Source organism: Arctopsyche grandis, chromosome 11 (assembly GCF_051622035.1).
Source record: "Arctopsyche grandis isolate Sample6627 chromosome 11, ASM5162203v2, whole genome shotgun sequence".
Classification (NCBI taxonomy): Eukaryota; Metazoa; Arthropoda; class Insecta; order Trichoptera; family Hydropsychidae; genus Arctopsyche; species Arctopsyche grandis.
The window spans coordinates 21,052,565-21,080,347 of NC_135365.1; the positions used below are offsets into that span (position 1 = coordinate 21,052,565).

The 27,783-nt window shown below is 35.2% G+C and overlaps 3 protein-coding genes across 3 annotated transcripts in view; 1 reads left to right on the forward strand and 2 right to left on the reverse strand.

The window, feature by feature from the left end:
• Positions 1 to 225: 225 nt before the first annotated feature.
• On the reverse strand, positions 226 to 11,522 carry mle (dosage compensation regulator mle). Its single transcript, XM_077441706.1, has 18 exons — positions 11,269 to 11,522; positions 10,025 to 10,293; positions 9,691 to 9,950; positions 7,754 to 8,004; positions 7,416 to 7,678; positions 5,618 to 5,740; positions 5,384 to 5,532; positions 5,030 to 5,307; positions 4,709 to 4,953; positions 3,443 to 3,673; positions 3,215 to 3,370; positions 3,014 to 3,144; positions 2,009 to 2,178; positions 1,737 to 1,933; positions 1,400 to 1,663; positions 1,098 to 1,289; positions 870 to 1,028; positions 226 to 800 (listed from the first exon to the last, which is right to left on the reverse strand). Exons 1-18 carry the CDS (start codon positions 11,342 to 11,344, stop codon positions 405 to 407), a joined length of 3,810 nt encoding a protein of 1,269 aa, XP_077297832.1. The 5' UTR covers positions 11,345 to 11,522; the 3' UTR covers positions 226 to 404.
• Positions 11,523 to 14,346: 2,824 nt separating this feature from the next.
• The window catches only part of unc80 (unc80, NALCN channel complex subunit), a 43,971-nt gene continuing 30,534 nt past the window's right edge, over positions 14,347 to 27,783 (reverse strand). The window contains 28 exon segments of the mRNA XM_077440536.1: positions 14,347 to 14,468; positions 14,530 to 14,639; positions 18,116 to 18,312; positions 18,381 to 18,496; positions 18,551 to 18,583; positions 18,665 to 18,814; positions 20,656 to 20,793; positions 21,026 to 21,157; positions 21,216 to 21,411; positions 21,485 to 21,669; positions 21,741 to 21,965; positions 22,044 to 22,167; positions 23,284 to 23,418; positions 23,499 to 23,615; positions 23,692 to 23,895; positions 23,972 to 24,124; positions 24,208 to 24,382; positions 24,454 to 24,599; positions 24,676 to 24,894; positions 24,975 to 25,170; positions 25,242 to 25,436; positions 25,505 to 25,650; positions 25,718 to 25,911; positions 26,544 to 26,684; positions 26,760 to 26,892; positions 26,962 to 27,210; positions 27,283 to 27,446; positions 27,534 to 27,720. Coding sequence (XP_077296662.1) covers positions 14,347 to 14,468; positions 14,530 to 14,639; positions 18,116 to 18,312; positions 18,381 to 18,496; positions 18,551 to 18,583; positions 18,665 to 18,814; positions 20,656 to 20,793; positions 21,026 to 21,157; positions 21,216 to 21,411; positions 21,485 to 21,669; positions 21,741 to 21,965; positions 22,044 to 22,167; positions 23,284 to 23,418; positions 23,499 to 23,615; positions 23,692 to 23,895; positions 23,972 to 24,124; positions 24,208 to 24,382; positions 24,454 to 24,599; positions 24,676 to 24,894; positions 24,975 to 25,170; positions 25,242 to 25,436; positions 25,505 to 25,650; positions 25,718 to 25,911; positions 26,544 to 26,684; positions 26,760 to 26,892; positions 26,962 to 27,210; positions 27,283 to 27,446; positions 27,534 to 27,720 — 4,482 coding nt within the window.
• Positions 14,728 to 18,106, forward strand: LOC143919219 (glutamate receptor 1-like). The gene is made up of 2 exons (XM_077441431.1): positions 14,728 to 14,762; positions 16,153 to 18,106. Exons 1-2 carry the CDS (start codon positions 14,728 to 14,730, stop codon positions 18,104 to 18,106), a joined length of 1,989 nt encoding a protein of 662 aa, XP_077297557.1.

Genomic DNA, 27,783 nt, shown 5'->3' on the forward strand with positions numbered 1-27,783 from the left:
CGATCGAGTGATGAACTCTTTCTTCTGGAATAGTCAAAGGGGACGTTGCCCTCGAGTTCTGCATATTTGTACAGGAGCGATGACGATGCCATCGGAAGACTTGTGTATTGTTGTGAAATATATGAGATCACTGGTTTTGATTCGGAATAGCACAAGTTGTGCTATATTCCTACAGTAGTTTAAATTTGGAGTTAAAGACAGTTCATAGATTAAATTAAAACATTTAACTTTTTATATATTTAATTTTATTTTTCACATACATACATTTAATGGCAATAAACAAATCAGGTCGTTTTCTTTAAATAAAATAAAAAAAATTTCAATGCTATTTGAATTACAAATTCATCCATTTTGTGTATGTGACTTACATATATCACACAGTTGAGTCTTAGTTCTTTGTTCGCTTAGTCAAATCCTCCCCTATCTCCCCAATTTCCTCTACCTCGATTGAATCCACCTCCCCTATTTCCAAACCCACCTCGATTGCCGAAACCATTTCCTCGATTTCCAAAATTGCCCCGATTTCCAAATCCACCATCTCGATGTCCAAATCCACCATCTCGATTTCCATATCCACCTCCTTGATTCCCAAATCCACTCCCACGATTTCCACCAAAGTTACCGCCGCGGAAGCCACCAAAACTTCCACCTCTGTTTCCGCCAAAGTTTCCACCACGACTACCACCACTGTTTCCAAATCTCGGGCGTTTATTATCAAAGTGCATAGGACCGGAAGTATTTCTTGCAATCTGATAATTACCGGCGTCAACGGAACACAATTTCTTCACAATTTCCAACACCTGTAATACAAAATAGCATTAAAATAAATGATAATAATAATAAAATAACGATTGATTCAGAATACATGCATTGATTTGAACTGGATCAGGTTCTAGACATTGCTCGGGATCTTGAGCGGCTTGGTCAATGAGCTGTTCTAGAGCGGGCTTTAGAGCTGCTATGGATGCTGCTTGATTTGGATCCATTTTGAAGTTGATCCAATTGTCGAGTCTCACAACACCGTCAATCTGTACAGAAATGATTTATTAGAATAGTTGATACAAAAGAAACATATACAGTAAAAATATTATACACACCCATTCAATCTTACGGCAACCGAAGAGTAGCAAATGAAGAGGAGCCACCATGGAAGTCTGCTTGCAGCTGACGGCACGTGTACGAACTTTTTCCCCGAATACAAAAAATGGTGATGGGAACTTTTGATCCAAATTACTACAATTGACTGATGTCTTATGAATAAGAGCTTCTTTGCCTTCAGTTGTTAAAACCTATTCATAAAAAATACTATATAGAAATATGCACTAGTATTTTAGCTAAGATATTTCTTCAATAATTACAAAATTCCCAACAGGAGCAAATGGCTAGAACTTTTTTCTACCTTACGTTTGCCTTGATGCCAGCACACATTAGGATAAAGTCCCATACACATCAAAGCAATTACGATATCTAAACGAGGTTCAGGACCACGAGCTTCCCAATGCTGCTGCGAAAAGCACTCTTCTGGAAATCCTGTTCCAACTAATATGGAACGCAGTTGATATTTAGCTTCGCAGGTTACACGCATTGTCGGCAATTGTAATCCTTTCCATTCACAAAATTTGACTTCAGACTCTTCACCCTTTTCTTTTTCACGCTCCCACATCTAGTAAAACAAAATGTATATCACTAAATATATTCTATAATAAATAAACAGATAAAATCATACTGATCATTACCTGATAAGCAACAAGCATAGCAACATAATCGGAGAATCTATCACCGGCTAAATTTCGCTGATGGAACGAAAGTCGCCGTTTTCCCTGTTCGATGGCGAATATCTCCGGAAAGGTACTGCTATGTGCGGCCATACACGCCAAAGCATCACCGACCATAAGCACAGCGCCCAAAACCATCATTTTACCAAGACGGGGCTCTGAAAATAAATAAACAACCTTGAAGTATGTAGCTGATTAAACATCAAAAATCAAATCGACACGATTCAAAATACCTATCGGCAACTTAGCAAGGATTCGCCCGAGAGGCGTAAGAGCATCTTGTGCATCCAAACACCGAAGCTCTCGTAAGACGGCTTCAGCTTCAATGACGGCATCTAGCGGTGGCGGCTCCGGAGCTTTGCTCAAAAACTGGGCAATAGCACCGAGTCTCAAAAGTTTAATGCTGAAACATTAAGTATATGTAAATATGTTCTGTATTAAAAAAAGTAAATTAAAAATAATATATCTACACTAGTGTTGTGCCCGTTGATTTCAAGGGGTGGTTTCGGAAAGGAATTGATACACGAATTAAAATAATGTTATACATATATAAATATAATGTAAGGGAATTTATAGGAGCGCGCGCGCACGTATTAATAGAAAAAGTTGAGATCATTACACGATCCAACCCGTTCACCCATTCGAAATGATGAATGAACGTGTGTGTGTCTTTGTGGATGTGTGTACGCGTCCGTGCAGATGGTTAGGCTTTTGCCTAGCACTGAGTGGCGACGGGTTCAATCCCGTGAGTTAACCTCGATTGAAAAGAATTTATTCCGAGTATATCTGTAATGCTGCTTCTCAGACTTGGATATTTGTGACTCCAGGTCGATCGTTTCCTATTAGAATGTGCCAATTTTTCTGATTTCATTGTTGAAACGGTTCCTCGATTAAATTGGCTAAAAAACTTCCTACTTACTATGTCACCACTATTTGACTATGATTTATGTACAAGTTAAAATTTATAGATGTCTCATTAATTTTGAGTTTTAAATGTCTTGTAATTCAGCGAATTTTGTAATAAAAATTCTGCATTGTTTGTAATTGGCCAGGAAGGCGTATTGGGGTTTGCCTGTTAGGCCTTCCTGCTATATATGTATGTATATAATAAAATTAAAAATATACTACTGGTATTCTAAAATTTGTTTTTTTTTTAAATCCCCAAACTTGGCCACGCGTCCGCCACAAACATACCCACATACATCGCGTCCGTTTTTATATATATATTATTATTATACCTAAGAGCGAGCTCGTGAAGTGGAGTACGGAACATTTCCGGCGTTTGATGTTCATCCAATTGGGAAAAGCGAGCTTTAGAACACAGCGTAAAGCAATATCCTGGCCTAACTCTTCCAGCTCGACCTTTGCGCTGAAATTTTACAAACCAAATGATATAAAAATAAAAAAATATATAAAACAATAATAAAAATGATGATTACCTGTTCCAAATTAGTACGACTAGCCCAAACGGTAGCGTAGCTCGTCATATTGTTATGCGAGGTGAAAAGTTTCATACGTGCTTTACAAGAATCGATCACGAATACAACGTCGTTTATAGTAATCGACGTTTCGGCGATATTTGTCGATAGAATAACCTAAAATCGTTGTACAAATAATAAATAATACATTCAAAACAATAATAGTGTATAGATTTGAACCAATCAAACCTTAGTAATGTGTGGTGGAGGAGTAATGAAAACCTTCTTCTGATCTTCCCTCGGCAATTGCGAATGCAATGGAAGTATTTCATAATCGGATTGGCCAAATATCGGATGCTGTTGGAAATATTTCATCATGGCGAATATAAGATTCCAACCGGGCAAAAATATCAAGATGGCTCCACTAACATTAAGCGATTTTATATGTTTAAGTAAAGATTCGACAAGTTCAAAACTGACCTGGAAGATTTACATAATATTAATAAACATATGTTTATATATATCATATATATATATATATATATATATATATATATATATATATATATATATATATATATATATATATATATATATATAAATTACATTTTCAGATGTTGATAAATTTAGCATAGGAAAAGGAGTAAGACAAGGAGATAACATCTCGCCCAAGTTATTCAATGCGGTACTTGAGGGAGTTTTCAGGAATTTGGAATGGGACATAGCAAGAGTAAGAATCAACGGTCGCTTCTTGAATCATCTTCGGTTCGCAGACGATATAGTTTTAATAGCTCGCGATCCAGCTGACCTACTTAACAGACTAACACAGCTGGACAGGGAAAGTAGGATTAAAAATTAACGTGGAATGTTCAATAGTTATTGCATGCCTGAAAGAATTTATTCTGATAGCATCTCATTAGATGATAAACAAGTAGAAGCAGTAAATAGTTATTTATATTTAGGTCAAATAATTGACACGTCTGGTAGTAAAGATGAAGAGATAAAGAGACATATGAAATTTAGGATGAAGTGCATTTGGACGAATGAATGTTGTTTTTAAATCAAAATGCCACTCTGCCTGCCAGTGATGACGTATGTATGTAAAACTTCCGACACTGAATGCCAAGATGCTACATAAAATCCAATGCACTCAAAGAAGTATGGAACGCTGTATGATCGACATAACGAGGAAAGACAGGAAGCGTTAGACGTGGGTGAGATGTATGACAAGGATAGTGGACATAGTGGATAGAGTAAAGAAATTGAAATGGGAATGGGCGGGCCACATAGTTATAAGAATGGACGAAAGGTGGACAAAAGAAGTGTTTGAATGGTACCCGAGAGAATGCAAAATGGTAAAAGGAAGACCACTAGGAAGATGGGTAGACGAAATTAGGAAAATGTGGAAGCGTGTTGGAGAGGTAGCCATTCACCATCCAGTAGTGGATGGTGAATGGCTGTAGATGATGATGATGATATAAATTACACATTAAAAACAATCATAGCCAGCCTTACGTCTTTTTCACTCAAACGAGACATTGCCGAATGAGTTTTTTGGTTATAATCATGTCCTAAAGGAACTTTGTTCAGGTCATCTTCTCCTTCATCGGCAGCAAGCTGCTTTTCATCCTCATCGTCATCATTATTAGCACTGGAGTCACGGTTTTTCCTTTTCCTCATTTGGGGTGGTGGCTCAAATTCGCAAATTTGTACGCAATCTTCTAAGAAGTACTGCGTCACCGGATACATCCTGCCTTGAACTGAAACGTTATATCTTCAATATTAATTCATCACATTCAAAAAAGAAAATATATTAAACAAAAATTTAAATAATGCCTTCTAAAATGGGACAGTTTCCAAAGTATTTGCTGAATAGCGAGGTATCGACGGTAGCACTCATGAGGATAACTCGCAGGTCGGGATTCACGTGCACCATGTCGCGGAGTAGGACCAGCATGAAATCGGTGCCGACATCTCGCTCGTGGATTTCATCGATCAGAACGTGCGAAACTCCACGAAGACCTCCTTCCATGCGACGTAGTAAGACACCGACGGTGCAAAACAGGATTGAAGCGTACGGACGCGGCAACACCGATTCAAAGCGTACGGAGTATCTGCATAAAATGAAAAATAAATAATAAATCCATATTCAGATGCATTGTTGGATGCTGTTGAATGACAGATGCATACCCGACAGTTTGTCCAATGTCTTCGCATCTTTCATTAGAAACCCTTTCGGCTACAGAAATGGCCGAGATTCTCCTCGGTTGTGTTACGCATATGTTGCAAAGCGCACCTTGACCACTAGCTATATAGTCATCCAGGATGAATTGACAAACCTAAATATAAAACGAACTTCATTAAAAATCTGATTATATTATAAAAAACAAAACAACGCATTTATTCAATAACAACAAAAGTAACCTGAGTAGTTTTACCGCAGCCCGTGTTTCCCCTGATGATAATCACAGGATTTTCGTTTATCGCCTCCATTATTTGATTTCGCATTTTAAATACTGGTAAATCTTCACGGTCCTTTATACTTTCCTATAAAGCAATAATGTACACAGTAATGTAGGCGACATACAGCTTCAGCGACAGATTGAAAGTAATATACACATTCTTAGTTAATATTTTTTGTCTAAGAGAAAGACAAGAACAGTACACTTCCCTTTCATTGTTATTTGTATTATTTTAAATAAGTCATTCAAAAAGCCTTCTCGTGTAACAGATTATAAAAATTTGTATTTATATATAATACTTTCAAATATTACATATATATTGAAAAAGTTTCTTATGGCATGAAACGTGATGCAACAAATTAACATTGTATTAAATTAAAAATATAATTGGCAGCTGTGGAGATTTATCATATTTTAGACATATAAAGCATTAATGTTATTATTCTCATTGTTGAATGTTTCTCTAAGCAACAAAATATTATATATTTGACCGAATAGAATAGTCGTCTTTAACCAACAATCAAAAATTATCAAGTAATCCATTTTCTGAGCCGTAAAATGGACAGATTTATAAAAGATCTGGGCTAAAGACACGTATTTTGGGCATTTTGCTATTAATGCTAAAATTCGGAATAGATGCTAAATTAGTAAAATATGCGAATAGATGCTAAAGTAACAAACAAAAGTGAAGTTTGCATAAAATTTATGAAATTAATAGACAATTTAGAAGGGTCTTCCTATCCCTTTGCCCATTTATTATGTGAAGACATTGAGAGGATAAAACAGAGCTTGCAGTTTACTATAGACGGTGTTTTTCCTGTCGAAACCAAGCAACTGCTTTTGTCTACTACTGTAACCAAAAGAATACAGTTGGAGCTGTGTATCCAAAAGGCTGCTCAAAAAAGCGTCTTAAAACTAGACTCGCACTCAAGACTAAAGAGACAAATCTATTCCTCCAAACATTGAGTAAACTATTCAATCCATCTGTGGCAGGTACAAAATCTAATATTAATGTTAAATAAACAGTTTTGTTTTTTAGAAACCTGCCATTGTTTAATGTATCAACAGAGGCTCAATGTTTGGAAGGATATCGGCACTTTTTTAGACAATTAATAGAGATTATAAAAAGTGAATCCACGGCGGATATATTGCTATTATTGATGGCAACAAAAATTAAATATGAAGAGTTTGGTTGTGCAGCTCTAAAATCTATTTGGTGTCCTGTCAATGGTGTGGATGGTATTTTAGTAAATACAATATAATTGTTACCGATCGTCGCACGAATCTCAAAAAATAATCTGTAGAAATATGCTCCATGTTCAGTTTTAATAAATTTTAATTGGTATTATATTTTTATTTTCATATTTTTTGTCTTTGTATTTTTATATTTATGTTTTTTTCATTGTAATTTTAATTCCAAAACATTTTTAAATTTTTCTATTATTTTTTAATTGTTGTGTTGGCTTTAAATTGTATATATAATATATAAATTTTATTAAAATTCATCGAAATTTTTTATTATTTAAAATTAAACTCTTCATAAAAATAGATGCTAAAATTGAACATTTTTAATGCCCTAAAACGTTAAAATTCAAAATGAAAATGCTAAAATTGACAAAAATAGATGCCCAAAATACGTGTCTCTAATCGGAGCCTACATGAGAAATAGGCAGCAATTTCGTGCCAACAATTTTTTGACTAATTACACAATACATCATCAGTGGCAACACATTGAAAGTATTGCTTAGACTATATCTTACCGCCAAAAGAGTACTATTTTGCATCATATCCCGGTGTTGCGTCAACAACTGCTCCGACAATTCTTCCAACGTTGCATTAGCTAACGGACCTTCGTCGATATTGCATCCAGTCCAGGGATTCCAATTTGGGGTTGGCGGTGACCACGAAACGACTCCTGCAGGCTCCGGCTTGACCCCCATCAGTTTGTCAATAGGAGTGGCTGCTAGTATAGTCTGCGGTGCTGTACTGTTCGGATCGATATTCATCGGCTCCACACCCAACTCTGTAAATCAACTCATTTCATATAAAGAAATCAAATGAAAAAAAAGAACAAAAAAAAAAAAACAATCAGGCAAACCTTTCAGTGTGTTGGCAAGTTCGTTCTCCAGCTCAGGACTGATGCATACTTCGTAAGACGTCATCTGTTCAGCACTCTTGTCTTTTTTCAAAGTTCCGCTGAAAGGTTCTATCACGCCCAAATGGAAAAGTTGTCTCACGATAGACAGGGCGCAACATTTCGAAGCCGTTTGCTTGTTAGAAGCCGTCTCTCTGGCCGTTACGCATCTTCCGAGCTTCTTAATGTAAATGCTCAATTCGGCACAGAAAGTCCTGCGACACAAACGAGCCTTTTCAGCGAGGATGCAATGTGAATAATAATACATTTACACACTAGTTACTAACCATAATGAGATAGAACAGATCTCGAGTCAACAAATTCAATTACTACCTAAACGAAAAAGAAACCAAACATTTTAAATAGATGCAAACTCAGCTTTAAACATTAACACTTAATACTTTTACTGATCCTTTGTTCAATACAAGTATTTCAGAAACACATTTCCATGTACTCGAAAGAAACTTGAGCTAGGAATTTAAATTCGGGCCTTAAATAATATGATTCGACTTAGCAGACGGAAGTCAAGACTGTCCCGATGTATTCAATACCAAGGTAAATTGGACTCAAGACCTTGGATAGTAACATATGATTAGCGATCAGCCATAGGTTTAAGGCCGATTGAAACTGTTACGATTGAGACATAATTTGGTTTAGTAAGCATATAAAATATTATACTTATATAGGTTACCAATTATACTATATATCGACGTAGTGACTACAGAATCACTGCGGCAGTTTATGCATTTTTTTTTAAAGAAGAAAATATCGAGTAAGATACGTGACGCGCCAATTTTGTGTTCTTTTTGTACAAAAAACAGATTAAATTAAGCATAGCTTGATGGTTGCGTTAATGCTAACCACCGAGAGGTTGCCGGGTTCGATCCCATGGGTTGACCTCGATTGAAAAGAATTTATTCCGAGTATTATCTGTAGTGCTGCTGGTCAGACTTCGATATTTGTGACTTAAAGTCGATCCTTTCCTATCAGAGTTTGCCAATTTACCTGATTTTATTGTTGAAACGGTTCCAGATCAAATTGGCAAAACCCATCATACCCACTATTTGAATTATGAATTAAAAAATTTATATTTGTACAAGTTTAATACCATAGATGTCGCTCATGGGCAAGCCGTAATGACATCATGGTAAAATATAAATTTTAAAATAAAAAATAAAGTCAATTACAAATAATGGCTTTGGGTTCTGATGATCGTAAACTTTCATCTAAGATCATACCTGGTATTGAATATAAACGGTCGCTCTATCGTGACAGATCTTTAGGGCGAAAACACACTGAGTGGTACGTGGTATGTGTGTTTTTTAGCTACTTTAAAACATGCGAAAAAGCAGTCCTAGCCCATATACATGGTACACAGTCCCAAAAATCACCCCCTTGAGTGTTTTCGGTGTAATTTTATCCTTGTTCGACAGTAATTGATAACGATGAATCCCATATTTGAAGAAATGTAGGAGAAATATATACTCCCGAATTCGGTTTGGGGAACACCCACTGTCACAGCATGAAGCCAAGGACGTGACGTTCCGTACTATTCAGTGTGTTTTCGCCCTTGGGCATCTAATTTACCATTTTCTAAACTAACATCTCTACAAGTGGTTCTGCTAAATATTAGTTTAACTTGATGGCCTCATGTAGCTCCGTTTCATTGAGAACAAATAAAAAGAAAATAAAAACAAACTTGCAAAAATATCATCTTTTGTATATGAGATAATATGTTTGCTTTTCATAAAATTATGAAGCTGACTTCGTCTCCATATTAAATGTTCGGTATCTGATTCGAATTCGTCACAAGTTATGGAGATCATGTGTATCATATCACATGCCTCTCCATATACATATACATACATATATAAAAACATGCAATGAATACATTTTTTTACCGTGTGTGATGTTGTCCGACAGTTTTATAAGAATAATCGGCGTTAATTTTATTAGATTGCATAAACTGATGCAACTTCGACTTGGCATTCTCCATTGTCCAATTGCCGTGGATGGCAGAGTTCATATCGACGTCTTCGGCTTCTTCGACGAGCTTGGCCTGTTGCATGCGGTCCATGTACGTGAAGGGACGGTCACTTTCGTTGCCCGAGTTGTTCCAAGCGTGGTACGCTTTACCCATCTCGTTAGGACCCATTCCTTCCTGTACAAGTCAAGAAAAGTAATAGTAAAATAAAACTAAATATACTGGACTAGTGTTTGGAATGTTATATAAACCTGAAAGACTCGACTCTGCGGTGGTTCCATTTTGGATTGGGATGGTTCAAAGCTTTCATTGTCGCCTTGAAGATTTCCGGCAACCGATTTAACGGCGTTCACATCATTCACTTCCTTTTCATCGACGAGCCCTTGACGGATCAGGTAGCTGACGAAATCTTTGGCGGCGTTAGCTTGCGCTTCCTTTTTGGATGTCGAGTTGCCGACTCCAAGGTACGATATTGTATCAACACGGACCTCACATAGAAAGCGTTGACGATGTTTAGGACCTATAAAAAGACATATTCGGTATACATTTGTATGCACTAATTGGAGATTTATTTATTTATTTAACGTTTTTGACCATTATGGCATTACAGGAAGAACCTAATGCGCCACAATGGCCTACATCATAAAATAAGATAAGAGAGGGAGAAAATAAAAATAAAATAAAAAATTAATAGATACAACAAAAAGCAAAAGCAAAAAATTAAGATACAAAAAATTGTCTTGCACCTGCAGCCTGTTCCGATAAATAAGAACAAGCTACAAATACAAAACATTCCTGCGAGGCCCAAATGGAAGAGAGTAGATTAAGATTCCACTCATACATCACATTCAAATTAAGAAAGTAATGATGAGCGCAGGTTACCAGATAAATATGTTAAAATAATATCCGATAATCTACACTCACCGAGGTGGAAAATATCGTATTCAGGGACGGCAGCAACGATTTCATTTAGAAGTCGAATAGCTCTTGGTATAGGAAAAATTCGAAAAAGAACTGTGCGAGCAGGAGGTACAATCATTAAATGATATCTACCACGCACATAAATATTAGGTTTGTAAAGTCCCAACTGTTCCAGCAACAACGAGCATGACGTATTACCACGCAGTAGCTGGAGAACGAAACGAATTAACGAGAATTTTCTCCGAAGTTCAAGGGAATTATACCCAAGTATGCCCAAAAGGAAAGGAGTAGGATAGAGATATGGGTAGTACCCATGATTCTATGATGTTCCGATTACACAAGCTTTCTTGTTAAAGTTTTTGAATTGTATTCTGGAGCAGATATATTATAAAATGGGAAGAGATGAGGATTTTGAACGGAACTGACTCTGAAAATAAGACGGTAATAAATTGGTGAATTCTGATGAAAAGTTGGATTGTATAAGCATGCAGATTTTGAAAGTGACGATCGATAGATAGAATCGAATAGGTTTTTACGATGTGGGTATTCATATTTATGCATAGTATTCATTTACCGGTGGCTCGCACATCGAACTGTGGAGATAGGCTCTTCTTATTGCACCACGAGTGAATCAATGATTTGGAATCCATATCTTGGTTTGTCGGTTAGACGATGCGAGTGTCGGCTGATGTTTTATAGCGATGTGTTCAATATATTTTCTATATTTAAATTTGTATTTATGAATTCGGTTCGCTTCCATGTGACGCGCGTTTTTGACAGGCGGTCGCCGGCTTGCGAATGATAGTCGTAACACCTCACATAACGTCTATGTATGTATTTTTTTTTCCAATTTACATGCAGCTATCTGTCCTCCTCGGTACATTCGGCGCATTTCTTATTCCCTAGCTTGTGGGTGAAATGCCTATTGGCAATTCACTCTCTGATACTGGTCCAAGGGATCACCTCTCTTGAGTCTTTTTATTGGCTTGTTATCCAATAACTCCCTAGCCAGACTGTTGGGGTGGTTCCTAAGCCTTTCTTTATATTTTGAGACCGCAGAACTTGACTCTTCACTGACCGTTGTCATCCTCGTATCTCGGTGGATTATGTCGTTCAGAACAAACCAGGGGGCGTCCAGTATAATTCTTAGGATTTATAAAGAGATCTTTTTTTGATTTTACAATGAAATTAGTTTTTTTACTGATATTTATTTAGATTTTGGCGAAATAAGGCTTTGATTGAAAATAATTTATTCCGAGTACATTGTAAAGGTCTGACCGCACTATGCGTCTGCGACACGAACGGCCAGATATTGTTTGTATGAAATTGTATGAGATATAACGCACTACGTCGCGTGACGCGTAGTGTGTTATATCTCATACAATTTCATAGAAACAATATTTGGCCGCACGCTGCCGTTCGTGTTGCAGACGCATAGTGCGGTCAGAGCTTAAAGTAGAGATTAGATGAGTGCGCTCGTGGACTGATGGTTTACTAGTGTTGATCACCTGATCTCGCGTTCGCGCCAAAATGGCCTCGACGTATAGAGAAGACGTGTATAACGGCTAATAGGATCACGTGACTCATCGACCAATAGGATCTCGCGAATATCGCGAATTGTGTACGGATAGTAGATATTGGGTGCTTCGAACTGTAGAGAATTCGGATCTAGAGAGCTAACGGTTGTAGACCAATAAACAACTTCTACAAAACTAGCTGCGTCTTTCTCTCCAATCCTGGAAACCAGGGGCATCATTTCAGCTTTTCCCAAGGGGGGGCAACATTTTTGAACAATAAGGAATGACTTTCTAGGGAGGGGGGGTGGGGGTGTAATTAAAAATCAGTGTATTTGAATTTTAACTATTTCTTTCAATATTTTTTTATTTATATATTTGTATCAGAAAGGCAATCCTATTTGTTTCGAAATATAAACGAGTTCTATACATATCTTTTAAAGCAAGACAAACAACAAAACAAAATATATCTGGAAGTTTTACACTTTTTTTCTGGGAAAAATCGACGTGTTTATACCTGACAGTGTTCTAAGCCCTAAGAAATTTCAATATTCTATTTTTGTTCGTTTAGTATTTTAATTCAAATTCATAATAATACATTAAACAACGTTGATAGTCCCGTTAAAATTTAGGGGGGAAGGGCGTCCATCGAGAGACACTCAAAAAGGTTGGGTATCAATGGTGTAAAGTAAAGCAAATGATAGAAATGAAATGAAAATACTTGATGATTTTATTTGGTTTATTAAAATTTGGCACTATAATTTTCAGTAACAAATAAATTCTGGTTATCAAACAACAAATATTATCATCGTATATAATAATAAATATATCATTAACATGATCAATATGCTAACACATTTAGAAAAAAAACTTCTAAAACACACAATCTAACATTTCTAGGCACATCAATTATATAATATATGTATAATTACATCATAATGAATAGTGTATATAATCAAATAATTTGCAATCTAAAAAATATCACATAAATATTATACATCGTAACAAAAATAATTGTGTAAAACAGCGCTCACTTTGCTGTGAACGAATCCATAACACTTCATCATTATACATATTTCTCTATACAAATATTTCTCCATTTTATGAGAGTTTTGATCTCTTCACTCTCCATTAAAAAGAATTGCATTTTCAAAATCGACAACAACGACGCAATCAAAAAATTATAACAATATAGAGTGAACAATCACTAAATATGTATGTTTTATATTTAAGGCTAAATTCATTTCAACATTAATTGTATATATTATTGATTCATAGCTACAAACACGTATAACATCCAATGATTAATATCATGTATTACATTTAGTGCAAAACATTTATATAATTTCAATTTAATTTCTATTGTAAAATTTAAACGACTATAACATTCATAAGATGTACTTAATTTATCCACACATTGCAAATAAAAATAATATTTTCTTTTGCTTAACTATAATAAATGTTTTATATATAGGAATATAGTTTTGATAAATAAGTTTACGTTGACGGTAGCAGTTTACAATAAATTGTGCACCATTCGACAAATTATCACATATAATTATTTATTTCTTTATCAGCTAACAACAACTGTGTTAATCATGCCTAATTGTCATTAATATTTTACGATTTTACCAATAATAGTAGAATCAGTATGGTGTTTAATAACACGGAGAATTAATACTTTTTAAAATACAATAATCTAAGTTGTTTTCATCTTAGATATGAATTTTTTTTCTGTTATAAAAGACTTGTGCATAATCATAAGAGCTTAACATTTTTTTTATAATAGAAAAATTGATTTAGATACATACATAGAAAGCTAATGGTATACCAAAAGCAATAGTCAATAATTCAGAAAATTTTTAAACACTCATTAATGACTAAATTTGTATCTAGTCTTATATTTTACCCTCAGGGTTGCTTACAAAATGTCACACTATCAGTGCATAATCTTAATATTCTGACTTCTTATATCCTTTCACATTTCCAGAGTATAAACTTAGCCTTATTAATTTTCCATTTAATTTTACACTAGAGCCAGAGTCTTGTATTACATATTATAATATCTAATAGCACATTGTAATTGTGTACATTGACTCATCCTCAAAGCATTTAAATTGACATTTCAATGTAGTTGTTTATATGAGTGTATCCTCGTCTCGTATTGATGACGGGGACCTCGGTGAAAGACGAGATGGTGGATGCTCGCCCATGACTGCTGTTCGCTCACCAGATGAAGATCCATTAAAACTGAACGAACCTGCAATATAAAGTAATGTAAGCATTTGTTTAATATAAAATCAATATAACAAAGCACTGACCGTTGGGGCTACGATGATGGGATATAGTAGCGGCACTGCTCGTCGACTGATCGTGAAGCTCCGGTGATGCTAATGGTGGAGGAATTCGGGCTTGAAGACTGTAACTTTCCCTGAAATAAAATATGAGTATACATATGTGTGCATAGGTAAATAGTTTCACTGGAATTTTATGATTCGTAAAAATATTTAACTGAGAAGATGATGCAGATAACTGTAAAACTAATGTTAAAAAGGTTTTTATGCATTTTGATCAAAGATACTGTAAAATCGAAGTAATGGCTAATGGTTGACATTTCCCGGTACCTCCCCATTTCAGGGGTATTCAATATTACAGTTTATAGGTGGAGAAAATTAAATATATAATTTGGATATTGCTGAAAGCTATTTATTAGTGGAAAATAAATAAATATCAGTTTAATCAATAATTACACTGAATAATAAAAAGTCACGTTTTATACTTACCGGAGCGGAGACTAATCAATCTTAATTAAGTTGGGCCCACTTAATTCCAATATGAGAATAATTTTTATTGGCTTACTCTGTGCAATATGTGCAATTTTTACAGATTTTCTGCTTTAGTCTTTAATTCGAAATTTAGTATTGCTGTGGCAAAAGTAAGTATTGGAATCAACAACACTGAGCAACAAAAAAAAAAATACCAGAGAGGAGACTAACCAATATTTACTAAGTTTGACCCATTGAATTTGAATATGATAATGATTTTTGTTGGTAAGTGATCGTTTAAGAGATATGAGCGTTTAAAAAACTGCGCGATTTTTACAGTTTTTTGGCTTTTGCGGTCTTTAACTCAAAATCTAGTATTGATGTGCTCAAAGTGAGTATTGGAATCAATAGTCAGATGTTTTTTCTATTGATTATGATTTTTTAATGTTTTAAAATACTTATAATTAATTGTCTAGCGAATTTTAAAAGTCAAAAATATATAATTTTTTTACGGATTTTTTCTCCGTGTTATGTTGCGTTTATTTGGCCCGTTTTTTATTTCACCACATTCATAATGTGGTGAAATAAAAATGGTGGATTGGTTTCTATCTCAACATTTTTTTTTATCTAAACGTACTAACACGAGCGGTAATCTCGGAAACGATCACTAACCAACAAAAATCATTATCATATTCGAATTCAGTGGGTCAAACTTAGTAAAGATTGGTTAGCCTCCACTCTGGTAACTCAAAAACGTGATTTTTTGTTGCTCAGTGTAATCAGATGTTTTTTTATAGATTGTGATTTTTATTTCTTGAAAATACGTATAATTAATTATTTAGGGAATTTTAAATTTCAGTTGCTTTAAATGTCAATGCTCAGTGTTATTGAGCATTGACATTTAATGTTTAATTTAATTTAATATTAATTTTAATTTCTACAATAATTGCATGCATTAGCTGTTGGACGAGCGTGTATCTGCATAATATTATGTAATAAAAATATTTTTTTTATTGCCATTCTATTGTACACGAAGACATAATTGGTAATTAAATGGGCGATCAAAGGGATAAAATCGAGGAATTTTAATTTTAATTTTTTAATTGAACCGAAGAGTTATTATGGGTATTTATTTTTAAAAGAGTTGACGATATGCGCATCCGTTAAATGATTTTACAGAATGAAAGTGCATTCAGTGTTCCATTGCCTATTTCAAGTGCATCACATCGGCTGCAATACGATGAACTTAAAACTAGCTTTGATTATATGTTCCTCCATCATCGTTTCCGCCAATGAAATTATCAATGCGATAAGTGCAATGAACGACACATTCTTCTTAGACAACGGATTGTGCCTTTGCGCTGCAGAGATTGCAAGAAGATTTTTCTTTCGATACCAGTTCATAGCCTTAATTTTGGCTTACGGAGCAAAAGAAAATAGATGCATGATGAACGAAAACGAGCAGTTCCAAGAGATTCTCAATCAGTTGATATTTTATGTCGGCCAATTCTCATGCGTTGGCACAGTCAGAGATGTCAACGTGGAAATGGAAATGGCGTGTCAAAACTACATTTTGATCATACAAAATGCTAAGTCTTTTAAAGAAAACTTAGATCTGATTCCTGGATCGCGATTCGAATATTCCGGCAGGGTTATAATCATCGTTAAAAAGAATTGGATGTCCAAGCAGGACGTGGTAGACAACGTTCACGAAATATTCAAAGTGTGTTGGGACTTGAGGATGACCAATGTCGTCGCGATTGCAGACTTCAACAATGTCGTATCAATATTTACATTTTTTCCGTTTTACGCTCGCAATTGCAAAGCATTGAGAGTCATAGAGTTGGACAGATGGTCTGGGGATTCGTTTGAGGTGAATGCAGAATTATATCCTTTGAAGACTACGCAAATGCACGGTTGTCCTGTCGTCGTGACAACTGTAGAGAGGTATCCTCACGTGATCGTTGAAAGATTGGACAACGGAACTATTTTATTGGATGGAATGGAGGGAGAGTTGATAAAACTATTGTCAAATCTAATGAATTTCAGTCTCGAAGTAATAGAACCTCAAGATGAATACACATGGGGCCGTTGGAATGGGACAGCATGGACAGGAGCTACCGGGGATTTGGTCTACGACAGGGCAGATATTGGAATAGGAGCTTACATTCCTTCATTAAGAAGAGTGCAAGTGATTGACATATCGTACGGTTATGACACCGTGTATGTAGTTTGGACTATACGAAAAGTTGAAAAAGGGAAGTCTGCCGAGAAACTTTTACTTCCGTTCAAGAAGTACGTTTGGATCATGATCCTCACCACGATTCTCATATCGATGATACTAATGTACATCTTGAAAAATATTATGAGTAATAAGACTTTTCAAAGTAAACACATAGGTTTATCTTTTTGGGAAGTCACCTTGGGTCTGTCGCTCAAATTTATGCCATCTGGTAGGTTCGTATGCTATGTTTTCACGGTATGGATGTGGACTTCGATGGTGTTGAGGAACATTTATCAAGGATCGTTAGTCGGTTTCTTGACACATACGTATTATGAAGCTTCGATAAATTCAATGAAAGATTTGATTGAAAATGGTTTCTCTTTTTATGGTACAACTCAAGTGGTGGACATGATGAAGAATGTTTCCGATAATGATTATGTTATGGAAATATTGTCTAAATTACATGTGATATATACAGAAATGGAATATGACAACATTACACAGCTAATCGTTGAGGGGAAGATATATGGAGCGATACCCCATTTGAAGAATCGAGTGCCCGAATTGAACTATAAGTTTCAAGACAAAGGTATGTTGAGGATTCTCCGTGAAACGTATAGATCGCAAATCATCGCTTTTGCTTTTCCAAAGTTTTCACCTATCATCAACGGTGTTAATCAGTGGATTCACAGAATATCAGAGGCAGGACTGATTGACAAGTGGATGGAAGACAGGACGTGGCCTGAAGTTAAGTTAAAGAATGATCCATTGGTTATACAGATGTATCACGTCCTTGGACCGTTTATAATTTTACTAATCGGTGAAGCAATAGCTGTTATCGTTTTACTCGCTGAAGTGATATACATAAGGTATATCAACAAGAAAGAGTCGACAGCCAAATTTATTTAAATATAGTACCTGTAGCCAGAAGTGGAAGAAGTTTGCGATACTTGACTCTCACTGTCCCAAGAGAGATCGGCTGGCGCTGGTGAACTTTGATGTGGATGTGGCAACTGGTGCATGGGTCGCAAAGCTGCTGGTGCTGAAAGAGGAGCTGCTGGGAAATCCTCCTGAGGACTAGATCCACCATCAGACTCCAGTCTGATGTGTGCCACCTTTACAAAAAAACTTATGTAACACAATCTGTCTGTAAGATGAGTGAATATCATTTTATAGAATTAACCTCAACTCGATTTCTCCTACTTCTTCTCAATCGGAATGTGTTCCGTGATTGAGCCTTACATCGTTGTAATCGAGGACGTTCACCTCCTTCGCTTCCACTTCCATCTGCAGCATCACCTTCCAAAATACCAGGACTTGTTTTGATTCCACCTACTGGGCTTTCACCTCCACTTGCTGGCGATAGTGGAGTATGTGTAGTTTCTCCTGATTAATTGAAAATTCATAACTAATATCTTCACAATTTATAATACATGTGGTTTATATAATATATATAAATAAATATACCTGATTGGTGTCGAAATTCTACTGAAGAAACAAATCGAAGCTTGGGGTGCGACGAAGCAGCAGTGATATGGTGTGGTTGGTGGGGTAGTCCTTGTGGTTGGGGTTGTGATAAACTGTGCGGCAAACCCTGTATACGTTGCCGCTGTGCTCCTAATTTGCATATATTATACAACATTGTTCAGTGTTTGAATTATATTTTGTTGAATAGTGTAGTTTATTTGTTGTTAGAAGCTGAAGGAGTCAAAAAATACTTCGAAATATTTGTAGTTGTAATCTTAAGAACAATCTTGTTATCAATCAAAAGTAGTAAACAGTTTTAAGTATCCATTTAAATATTATTAAGATATTTAGAGTGACTATTGAGTATTAAGTTGAAGAGTATCATTTTTTTCATCAAATTAATGGAACATTATTATTAGTAGTATCATATTCATATAAATTATTTTATGGTTAAGAGGGCTGGACACCAGCGCCTTGTCCATACAAACGTATTACACTTCTCCCTTCCTCAATTATGGCACTAGAGAAATTATTTTTTAATATGCTATAGATATCCACCATTGAGATGCATCTATCGTTTTATTTTTTTGATTAGTTATTTTTTATAGGAGCTAAGAGCCACCAAACATCTATAAAATCGGCTCTTTTTTACACCCAAGAAAAGAGTCCGGCATGTTTATTTAACGGTCAATTTAAAAAAAAATACGCACATAGTTGCACAGAAAATATCTTTCTCATACCGTTGGTGAATTTTTTTAAAAATTGGTCCAGTTTCGGAGGAGAAAATAGAAGAATACCAAACCTCGATTTTGTCGATTTAAAATACGTTTTATCTGGTCGAAGCGCAACTGTCGCATTCACTCAATATATATATTGATATATATTGTCGCATTCACTCAATATATATATCGAAGAAAGGAACGGCAACAAAATTAAGGTTTCCGGTGTACAGCCCTCTTAATGTAGTAATGTTTAATATATCCAAATATATTTTATGAATACTATCAATGAGGTTGTGTTCAATGTATAGTTAAATGATGGTTTGGTTTGCAATTACTAACATGTTAATATTTATACTACAAATCTAAATAATAATATAAAAATAAATAATGTTCTGTCCAATTATTGAATCGGGGGGGATTTAACATGCTGAAAAATGTTTAGGATTGCACGTCCACTAAATAACAATGCATACTGCATATAATACATCAATATGATTTAAGGCAGTGTTAACCAATACAAGCGAATTGCATAGTATAAAATAATAATTATTCAGATGAAATATTTCCGTCAATAAATACAGGCAATACCCGAAAACGTTCATCGGTATAATTACAACTAAATTTAAATGCACAATTCGCTCCGTTTGTCAACAATGATTTAAATGCATGAATGTAATAATTATTTTTACTATATATTTAATATGAGCAAGTTGTTTTATGTATTGATATATAATAATGTATATATATATATATTTACACAAAAGCTGAAGAGGAATTATTTGGCGAATGTATACATAGGTGGGAAGCATTACTTTCATGGAGTTTTTTCATTGATCAGCGTTCACTTTATCGATAATGCACAACCATTCCAAAAATATACGTATATAATGATTTGGTGAGCATTCCATAAATACAGAAATGTGGTTTTGGGTGGAAGGAGATTCGAAACATTCCATGACTACTACCAAATGGGTTCAGAATGAGACTGATCAAAGGGGATACAAAGTCAGCAAGGGGACATTTACATATATCAGTTTAAAGTATAACACTTACATGGCTATAAAAAGCAACATCCTTTTGGAACAGAAATGGAGGATATTATTTTGACGAATCAAATATTATTAAGCCTATCAAATCTGTTCTGACAAAATAATAATAATCAAATGCAATATTAACCGTTTCGACTGTACCACAAGTTTTGAACCAAAGTCAAATGGTTAATATCATTAAAAATAATCGTAATGTGTTTTAAATAAACAGTTAGGATACCTTGATAAAAATGTTGCGAACTAAATATAGTGCCAGAATCGTGATTGGATGCCAAAGAGCTACCGTTCATGCCGTCTGTGGGTCCATCACTAACAGACACATTCACCTGATTCGCTGTGGAACCGCTGGAAACCGATTCTAAAAAAAGACATTGCACATTGCAAACTAAACACGTTTATGTGTGTCTTATTCGAGATAAAAAATAATAAACAAATAGTGTGAACAATGCAAAAAATTACAAATGCACTTTTAACACGGATAATCATAAATTTTCATCAAAGTTACATATGTATGTATGTATATTTTATGATATATATAGTGTGCACAATGAGAATACATGCCATGTGATGATGGAAATATAAGGAAGTACCTCTTTGAGGTGGTAGTGTTTGAGCTCGGGCAGCTCGGCCAGGTCCTCGTAAGGATGCTAAAGACGCTCGCGAAGGTTCAATGGCTCGTCTAGCGGCTACGGCCGCAGCAGCAGCATCTCTATCCTCTTGTTCTATTTATCAATATCAAAATTAGCACCACACATTAAGTATTGTATGTAGTTTAAGTACCAAAGCTACCTTCATCAAGTTCTTCCCTTAATTGTCGCACTTCTCTAGCCAGCTCTGCAAGAAGAGCTCCACGACCTCCACCACCACCACCACCAATAGAAACAGCCCCTGTAGAAGCAGTACCACCTCCACGTACTTTCTCCCTTATTACAAATTGCATATGCCTTTCGTGATCACCAATCGGAGGTTGTGAGAGCTGGAACCCAACCAAAAACATGTAATAATTTATTTTATACATATACAACATCATTCATTCAAATTTAACCAACTTTATGAATTATAAATGGCAACAGTAGTATATACAGAGGAGTTCTATTCGTAACAACAAATTCCAAGAAATTCCAAAGTATTGGTGCTGCTTCGTTTCGTTTACCCAATTCTCGCATTGCTCTAGCTATTCGTCCCCAATCTGCTACAAGTTCACTTTCAAAGCACACCAACATGATTTTCAAAGCTGAAAGTTGATTGAAACCAATTACATAACATTCTATTTATTATATTTCAAATGACTATTTTTAACTTTACCCAAAAATGCCACTCTATAAAGGGACACTGGAATTCTGACAGCCCTCTTAGCATCACGACTAGCTGCAGTGAATGTTAAAGATGGTGCTCTAACATCAGCCGTTCCTCCTCCAGTGCTTCTGAATGCTCCTACCCCAGCTACAGCAGCTCCCCCACCAGGTGCCATTGATTGTAAGACAGCCGTTAGTGCAAATGTTATATCAGATTGTCGCATTTTGGCTATATCTAAAAAATTAAAGTTTATGTTAATGTTTATAGGAGATAGTTATGAAATATTATAAATAATCTGATTATTAACAATACCTTTTCTTCCACTGCCTACTCTTAAACATAGTGGCATGAACAAATTCATCAGAATATTTTCAGCTTTCTCTTGCGTTGGGAATATTGAACTACCACCGCAAATTTGTTCCAATGAATAGCTCTCCTGAAAGTTTTGTACCACTTTTTAATTTAACAAACATTAACTAGATACATATATAAAGAGTGGCCTTAAAATAGTTCCAAGTAATCAGAAGTTACTTTTAAAATTTAAACTGTCAATACCATAGATATAGAATACATAGATATGCCCTGAAGTCGATCACCCTTTTGGTGCATGCACACCCAAAGGAAAGTACAGTGGATGCACACTCTCTCTCAGTAGCTAGTTAGCTTCTAAGTCGGAAGGTCGATTGACATTTTTCGAAAATGCCAACGTATTCAGTGAAATTGTGTTACAATTACTCAAGAAAACATAAAAAGGCGGATGGCATCACATATCATAAGTAATAATTAATATATAATGTCTTCAATTATAGTAGTATTTTAACATATAATGAAATATCGGCGTGATTCTATGCAGTGATGGAACAGCGGTCGACAACCTTTGCCACAGGTGTCACTAAATGCACGCGTATGTCTTGTTGGCAATGAAATAAATTCAGAAATCGACATTAGTTCATTTAGTGACACTAGTTTAGTTCATTGTAGTTTAAAACTAGAAACAATGAACTAAATATTAAAGTGTCAGCTTTAAAATTGATCCTTGTGGAAGTTGCTTATGTTTAAATATTGTAATAGTTAATGATGGTTTTATTATAGTAACATTCATTTGTAGTTTAATATAGTGTGTATAGCTAAATATTTTTTTCTTAATATGGCTTTATTAGTTTGGTTTTCTGTCACGCGGAGTGTCCAATAAAATAAAGTTATAAATAAAATAAAACTTCAGTGCATATACATATGTACATAAACTGGTTGCTGACCACTGCCGACCGCTGCGTCCCCTTTTTTTTCACCACTTCTCCGCTAGTTAAACCCCCCGCACCCCTCAGTTAGTGGCGACAAGATCTCCAACGAAATTTGTGTGTAATGGCATATCTAGGTTATTCTACATCAACGGTCAATACATAAGAAAATACTAATAAAAAACAATGGATACATTAAAATTTGTGTAAATAATGGGGGAGAGTAAAAAGATAACTTTTAACTAGCATATATCATTGCTACAACTTATGTATGTACATATTATACTCTATATGTTTAAATTAAGCTTTTATACCCCAGTATTTAGTATTTGGAGAGCGATTAATCTGACAACTGTGCTACAGAAATGTGGCGGAGGTGACTGAGCCATCAAAGCAGCAGTTGCTGAAGAACAACCTTCAATACACACACCGTCCAAAACAATCAAAGCCTGAAACAAAATACTGCTCCGTATACGAGTATTTGATTGATTTTGAGTTGTTCTATTAGTATCTAAAATTAATCAAATACCTGACAAGTGTTCAATAGAGTTTTGACATGTTGCCAATGCATTATATACTGACACTTTGTCATTGTTTCATATACACCTTTCAGTAATCCTGATGCAGCTTCCCAATCTGTATTCCTCTGTTTAAACAAACCAACAAATTAATTATATAATTTAAAAAATATCCAATCATATACATACAAACATAAAACATACCCGTATGCTTGGTTTCTTTGATATTTTGAGGAACAATTTATCAAGCCTACGCAATATAGTGAATAGAGCTGGTCTCATAGCATCGTTAGACCACTCAGTCGATGGTAAAATAAACGACATATATCTTTGTAATCCTCTGCAAGCCATGGATTCAGGATCGTATGGAGATACTTTCAATAGCGAATGGGCAATATCAGCAAGTCTCTGGAAAAATCTTGAATTAACTATCAAATGATTAAAAAAAAATTAAATACATATCTTTTAATAAAAACAAACATACGACATGAGATCTTGTATCTAACAATTCAACCGGTTTTCCTTCTTGTCCACTACGCTTAGCTAACTCGGTCAAACGCGCTGTGCATTTTCCAATAAATTCACCGACTAATGAAAGAAGAACGTCTCTGGGTCGTCTGTATTCTGCTCTTACCACCTAAATAGAAATTATAAAAATTAAATTTCTTTCACTAAGCAATCAATAAGTGCACATTGAATTGATCTAAATATAATTTTAACCTCAGAATCTTCATTCGTTGTATCGATTGGAGGATGGGCTCTGGAGTGATCACTGACATATTTGGAATGAGATTCTTCTTCGAAATCAAAACCTGGTGAGTATGGACCTCTGCTGAAGTTTCTCTGTGATGAACCTTTGTGTTCTGGAGACGACCGATATGGACCGTTGTATGATCTAAAATGCACAATTTGAATACAGCACAACAAATAAGTTAAGATTTAATATCATATATAAAGGATGATTACTTTGAAAGTCCTTCGCAATTGTTTACAAGAGTCTTGATTGCAACGGCAAGCTGCTGAATGATTTCTTTCTCAGTTTTTCCTTCTCTATTATATGATGGACTTTGAATTTGACTTACATAGCATGGAAGTATTGCTTCTAAAATTATCTGAAATTTGAATTTATTACTCAGATTAACTATAAATAATATTTAAAAAAAATTTAAGAATTGTAAAATTGCTTACAAGCATTTGATATCCTCGCATACTTTCAGCCGAGTAGGAAACTACCATTACGCATAAACTTATGCAGTCTAAAACTGTCACCATTTCATTTTCATCATGATAGCAGAAATCAATTGCTTTTAATGGTTTCTCTTCTTTTACCAATTCAGCAATGTTGAGTGGATCAGGCGAAGGTGTCTCTAAGCTCAAAAGCAAATTGAACAGGCAACTTGATTGAACCTGTTACACAAGGCATGATGTATTAGATGAATTGATTTTATGACTTTAATAAAATATAATTCATTTGAATTATATTATACCTTGTGTGCATCACCATAAGCTCCATCTTCATCAGTATCGAGTATGGCAGATACAGATCCAAACATTTGTAGAATGAATGGCTTCCTATTCATCAAGTAGAATTGCTTAACTGCATATTCAATGGTAGTTGTAACAAGCTTGTTAGTTTGATGATTGGAATATATTTGTAATAAAGTTGGCATGATTAAAAGATAACTGAAATAAAGTTACAGCAATTAGTAAAAATATTACATGCAGAAAAGTATCCTGAAAATGATTTTGCCTACCCATTGGTTGAAAATATATTTTTGAAATTGAAAGCAGCATTTATATAAGTCGCCATAACGTAACGTAAAATGCAAGAGTCTTCGCTGTGCAAAATAACAGCTCCATTTAATACATTCAAGAAAAGATGAATATCTCCAGAATAAGCAAAGTTTCCAGCCATTGCTTCAAACATTCTAGCGATCAATCGAACCCACCTGTAATACAAATTACTCTCAGATGTCTTTAAATATTATTCATATCAATTAAAATTTGTGAATATTACATGAATTTGTGTAAGACATCTAAACCCAACAACTGTTCACCCATTTCACCTCCTTCATATAAATCTAAATCGCATTCCAGAGCCTTTCTGGGAAACGAAGGCAGTTTCATAAGTTCTTCGTGAAGAAATACAACCCTTTGGACCACCTATAAATATCAAACTAATCAATTACTAATCCTATTCGAGCACAGAGAAAACTTAACGATAACTTACCATATCGACGTTCTTTAAAATGGCCCATGTAAGATGAACTTTTCCAATTTCTAGAAATTTGTGAAGTAATTCCTGACGTTGTAGTGCAGCACGAGCGACTGGCGCTCGCATATAAACCAACTGAAGTTGAGGATATTGAGATCTTTTGAAAAAGTAAACGTCTCTGACGTACCGAAGTGGGTTGTGTATTTGATCTAAATCATTTATAAAATTAAATATTAGTATTTGATCTAAATCATAAATAAAATTATATAGTTATAGGAATATAGCACGACTTGTCCTATTACGAATCTAAACCAGTGATCACATCATCGATCCTGTACAAACATGTATAACTCAAGGGCAACGTCCCCTTCGATCATTCCAGAAGAAAGAGTTCATCGCTCGATCGTAAAACGAACGAAACCCAACAGTGATGTCATCAGGCAACCGCGACACATGTCCTGAAAAGTCGTTTACGCGTGGCACGCTGACCCCATATCTATAAACCACACGTGTACCGAGCACGCGCCTCGAAAATAGGTCAACACGTGTCTCTAGCACACGTGTCCTGGAAACGAAGACAAAGCGTCTGCACACGGCACGCTACATGCCAGAACGAATATAAAGCGACGCAGCAGCTCCAGACGCCAGAGTGAACCTCTGGAGTTCAACCAGCTCACTTCTCCGAAGCTCAACCTCTTCGTATATACAATAACCATTGCAACAATTGAACAAAAATAAACGATCCTCTTACAAACACAAACGGTGTTTTCTTAGACCGGGTCAACACACCTGTCCCGCGTACTAAATAGTCATAATAGTTTTTCTTTTCAAAAGTACTTACGTGTTTTATAATCAACCAAGAAAAACTCCTTGTGTTGGAGCTCATCGATACCGAAGAAATCCAGAGATTCACGTAAAATTTGACAGAATTGTGTATCTTCCTGAACTGGGAATTGAGACGGTATACCACCTTCTTCTCGGTCTAAATACATTTGAAAATTAGTATTTACTTATATTAATAAAAAAAAAAGATTTAATAAAAGCAAATTACAGCAACCTTGTGGACCGTGGACTATAATTTTCTTAGCCGATGGAACATTGGCAGTCAACAGTATTGAAGCATCACATTGTTCCTTTCTTAAAATTTGTTTCAAATCTTTAAACATAATTCCATGAACGCTGTGTACAACCTAAATAAATGTAACTCGTATTATTTTCCTAAAAATATGAATGAAATCTAATTTGATTCGAAATCATACCATCCATAAAACTGAAAGTGCTGTGCCGATAAGCATTTGGCCGTCTTCGTGTGGTGAACGAACATAAAACATTATATATCCAATGATGTAATTATACAGAGCAAAAGCAGCCTGTTGCGGAAGCTTTGGAACAAATCGAATCAAATGCCGTAAGAGTTTAAACATCTGTTCTTGACGTTCCCTTGTAAGCCTCTCGAGGACGTATCTTAGAAAAAGGGCTGAATCTTCCACTAAGCAACACCAAATGACCTGTAGAAAAAATAAAAACAATTATAAATATGTTGGCAACAATATTCTTCAATCCAAATCGCAGTGTTTTACCTGATATGCTACTTCGTAAACAGCAGTACCATCTTGGGAGACAGCAGCATCATCTAACAAACCGACAATATGAATCACAGCGGAGCAGAGACAAGACGGAAATAAAGAGTTTGCTGTTTGAGCATGGTGTGAAGTATTTCTTAGACCTTCTCCAGCTTCATCATCTATTCAACGAATGTAGATTTTTAAAATAATCAGTATCATTGGTATAATTTGATAAAAACAATAAATATGTGTGTTATTTGAAATGCCTTCAACGTGATCATCTTGTGGATGCTCCAAACTAGGCTCCCATGCAGCTTGTCTAGTGATAGGAATCGTTGTAATTAAAAAGCCTTCTCTTTCGGCACGCCTTTTATCTTCTCGTTGTTGAAACGCGCGTTTTATAGCTTCAGTTTGTTGCTTTTTTCTAGTTTTGGTAGCAGTCACTAGAGATCTCTGCAAGTATTAAATTTAATATGTAAAAGATAAAATTTTAGCCTATAATTAAAAAAAAGAATC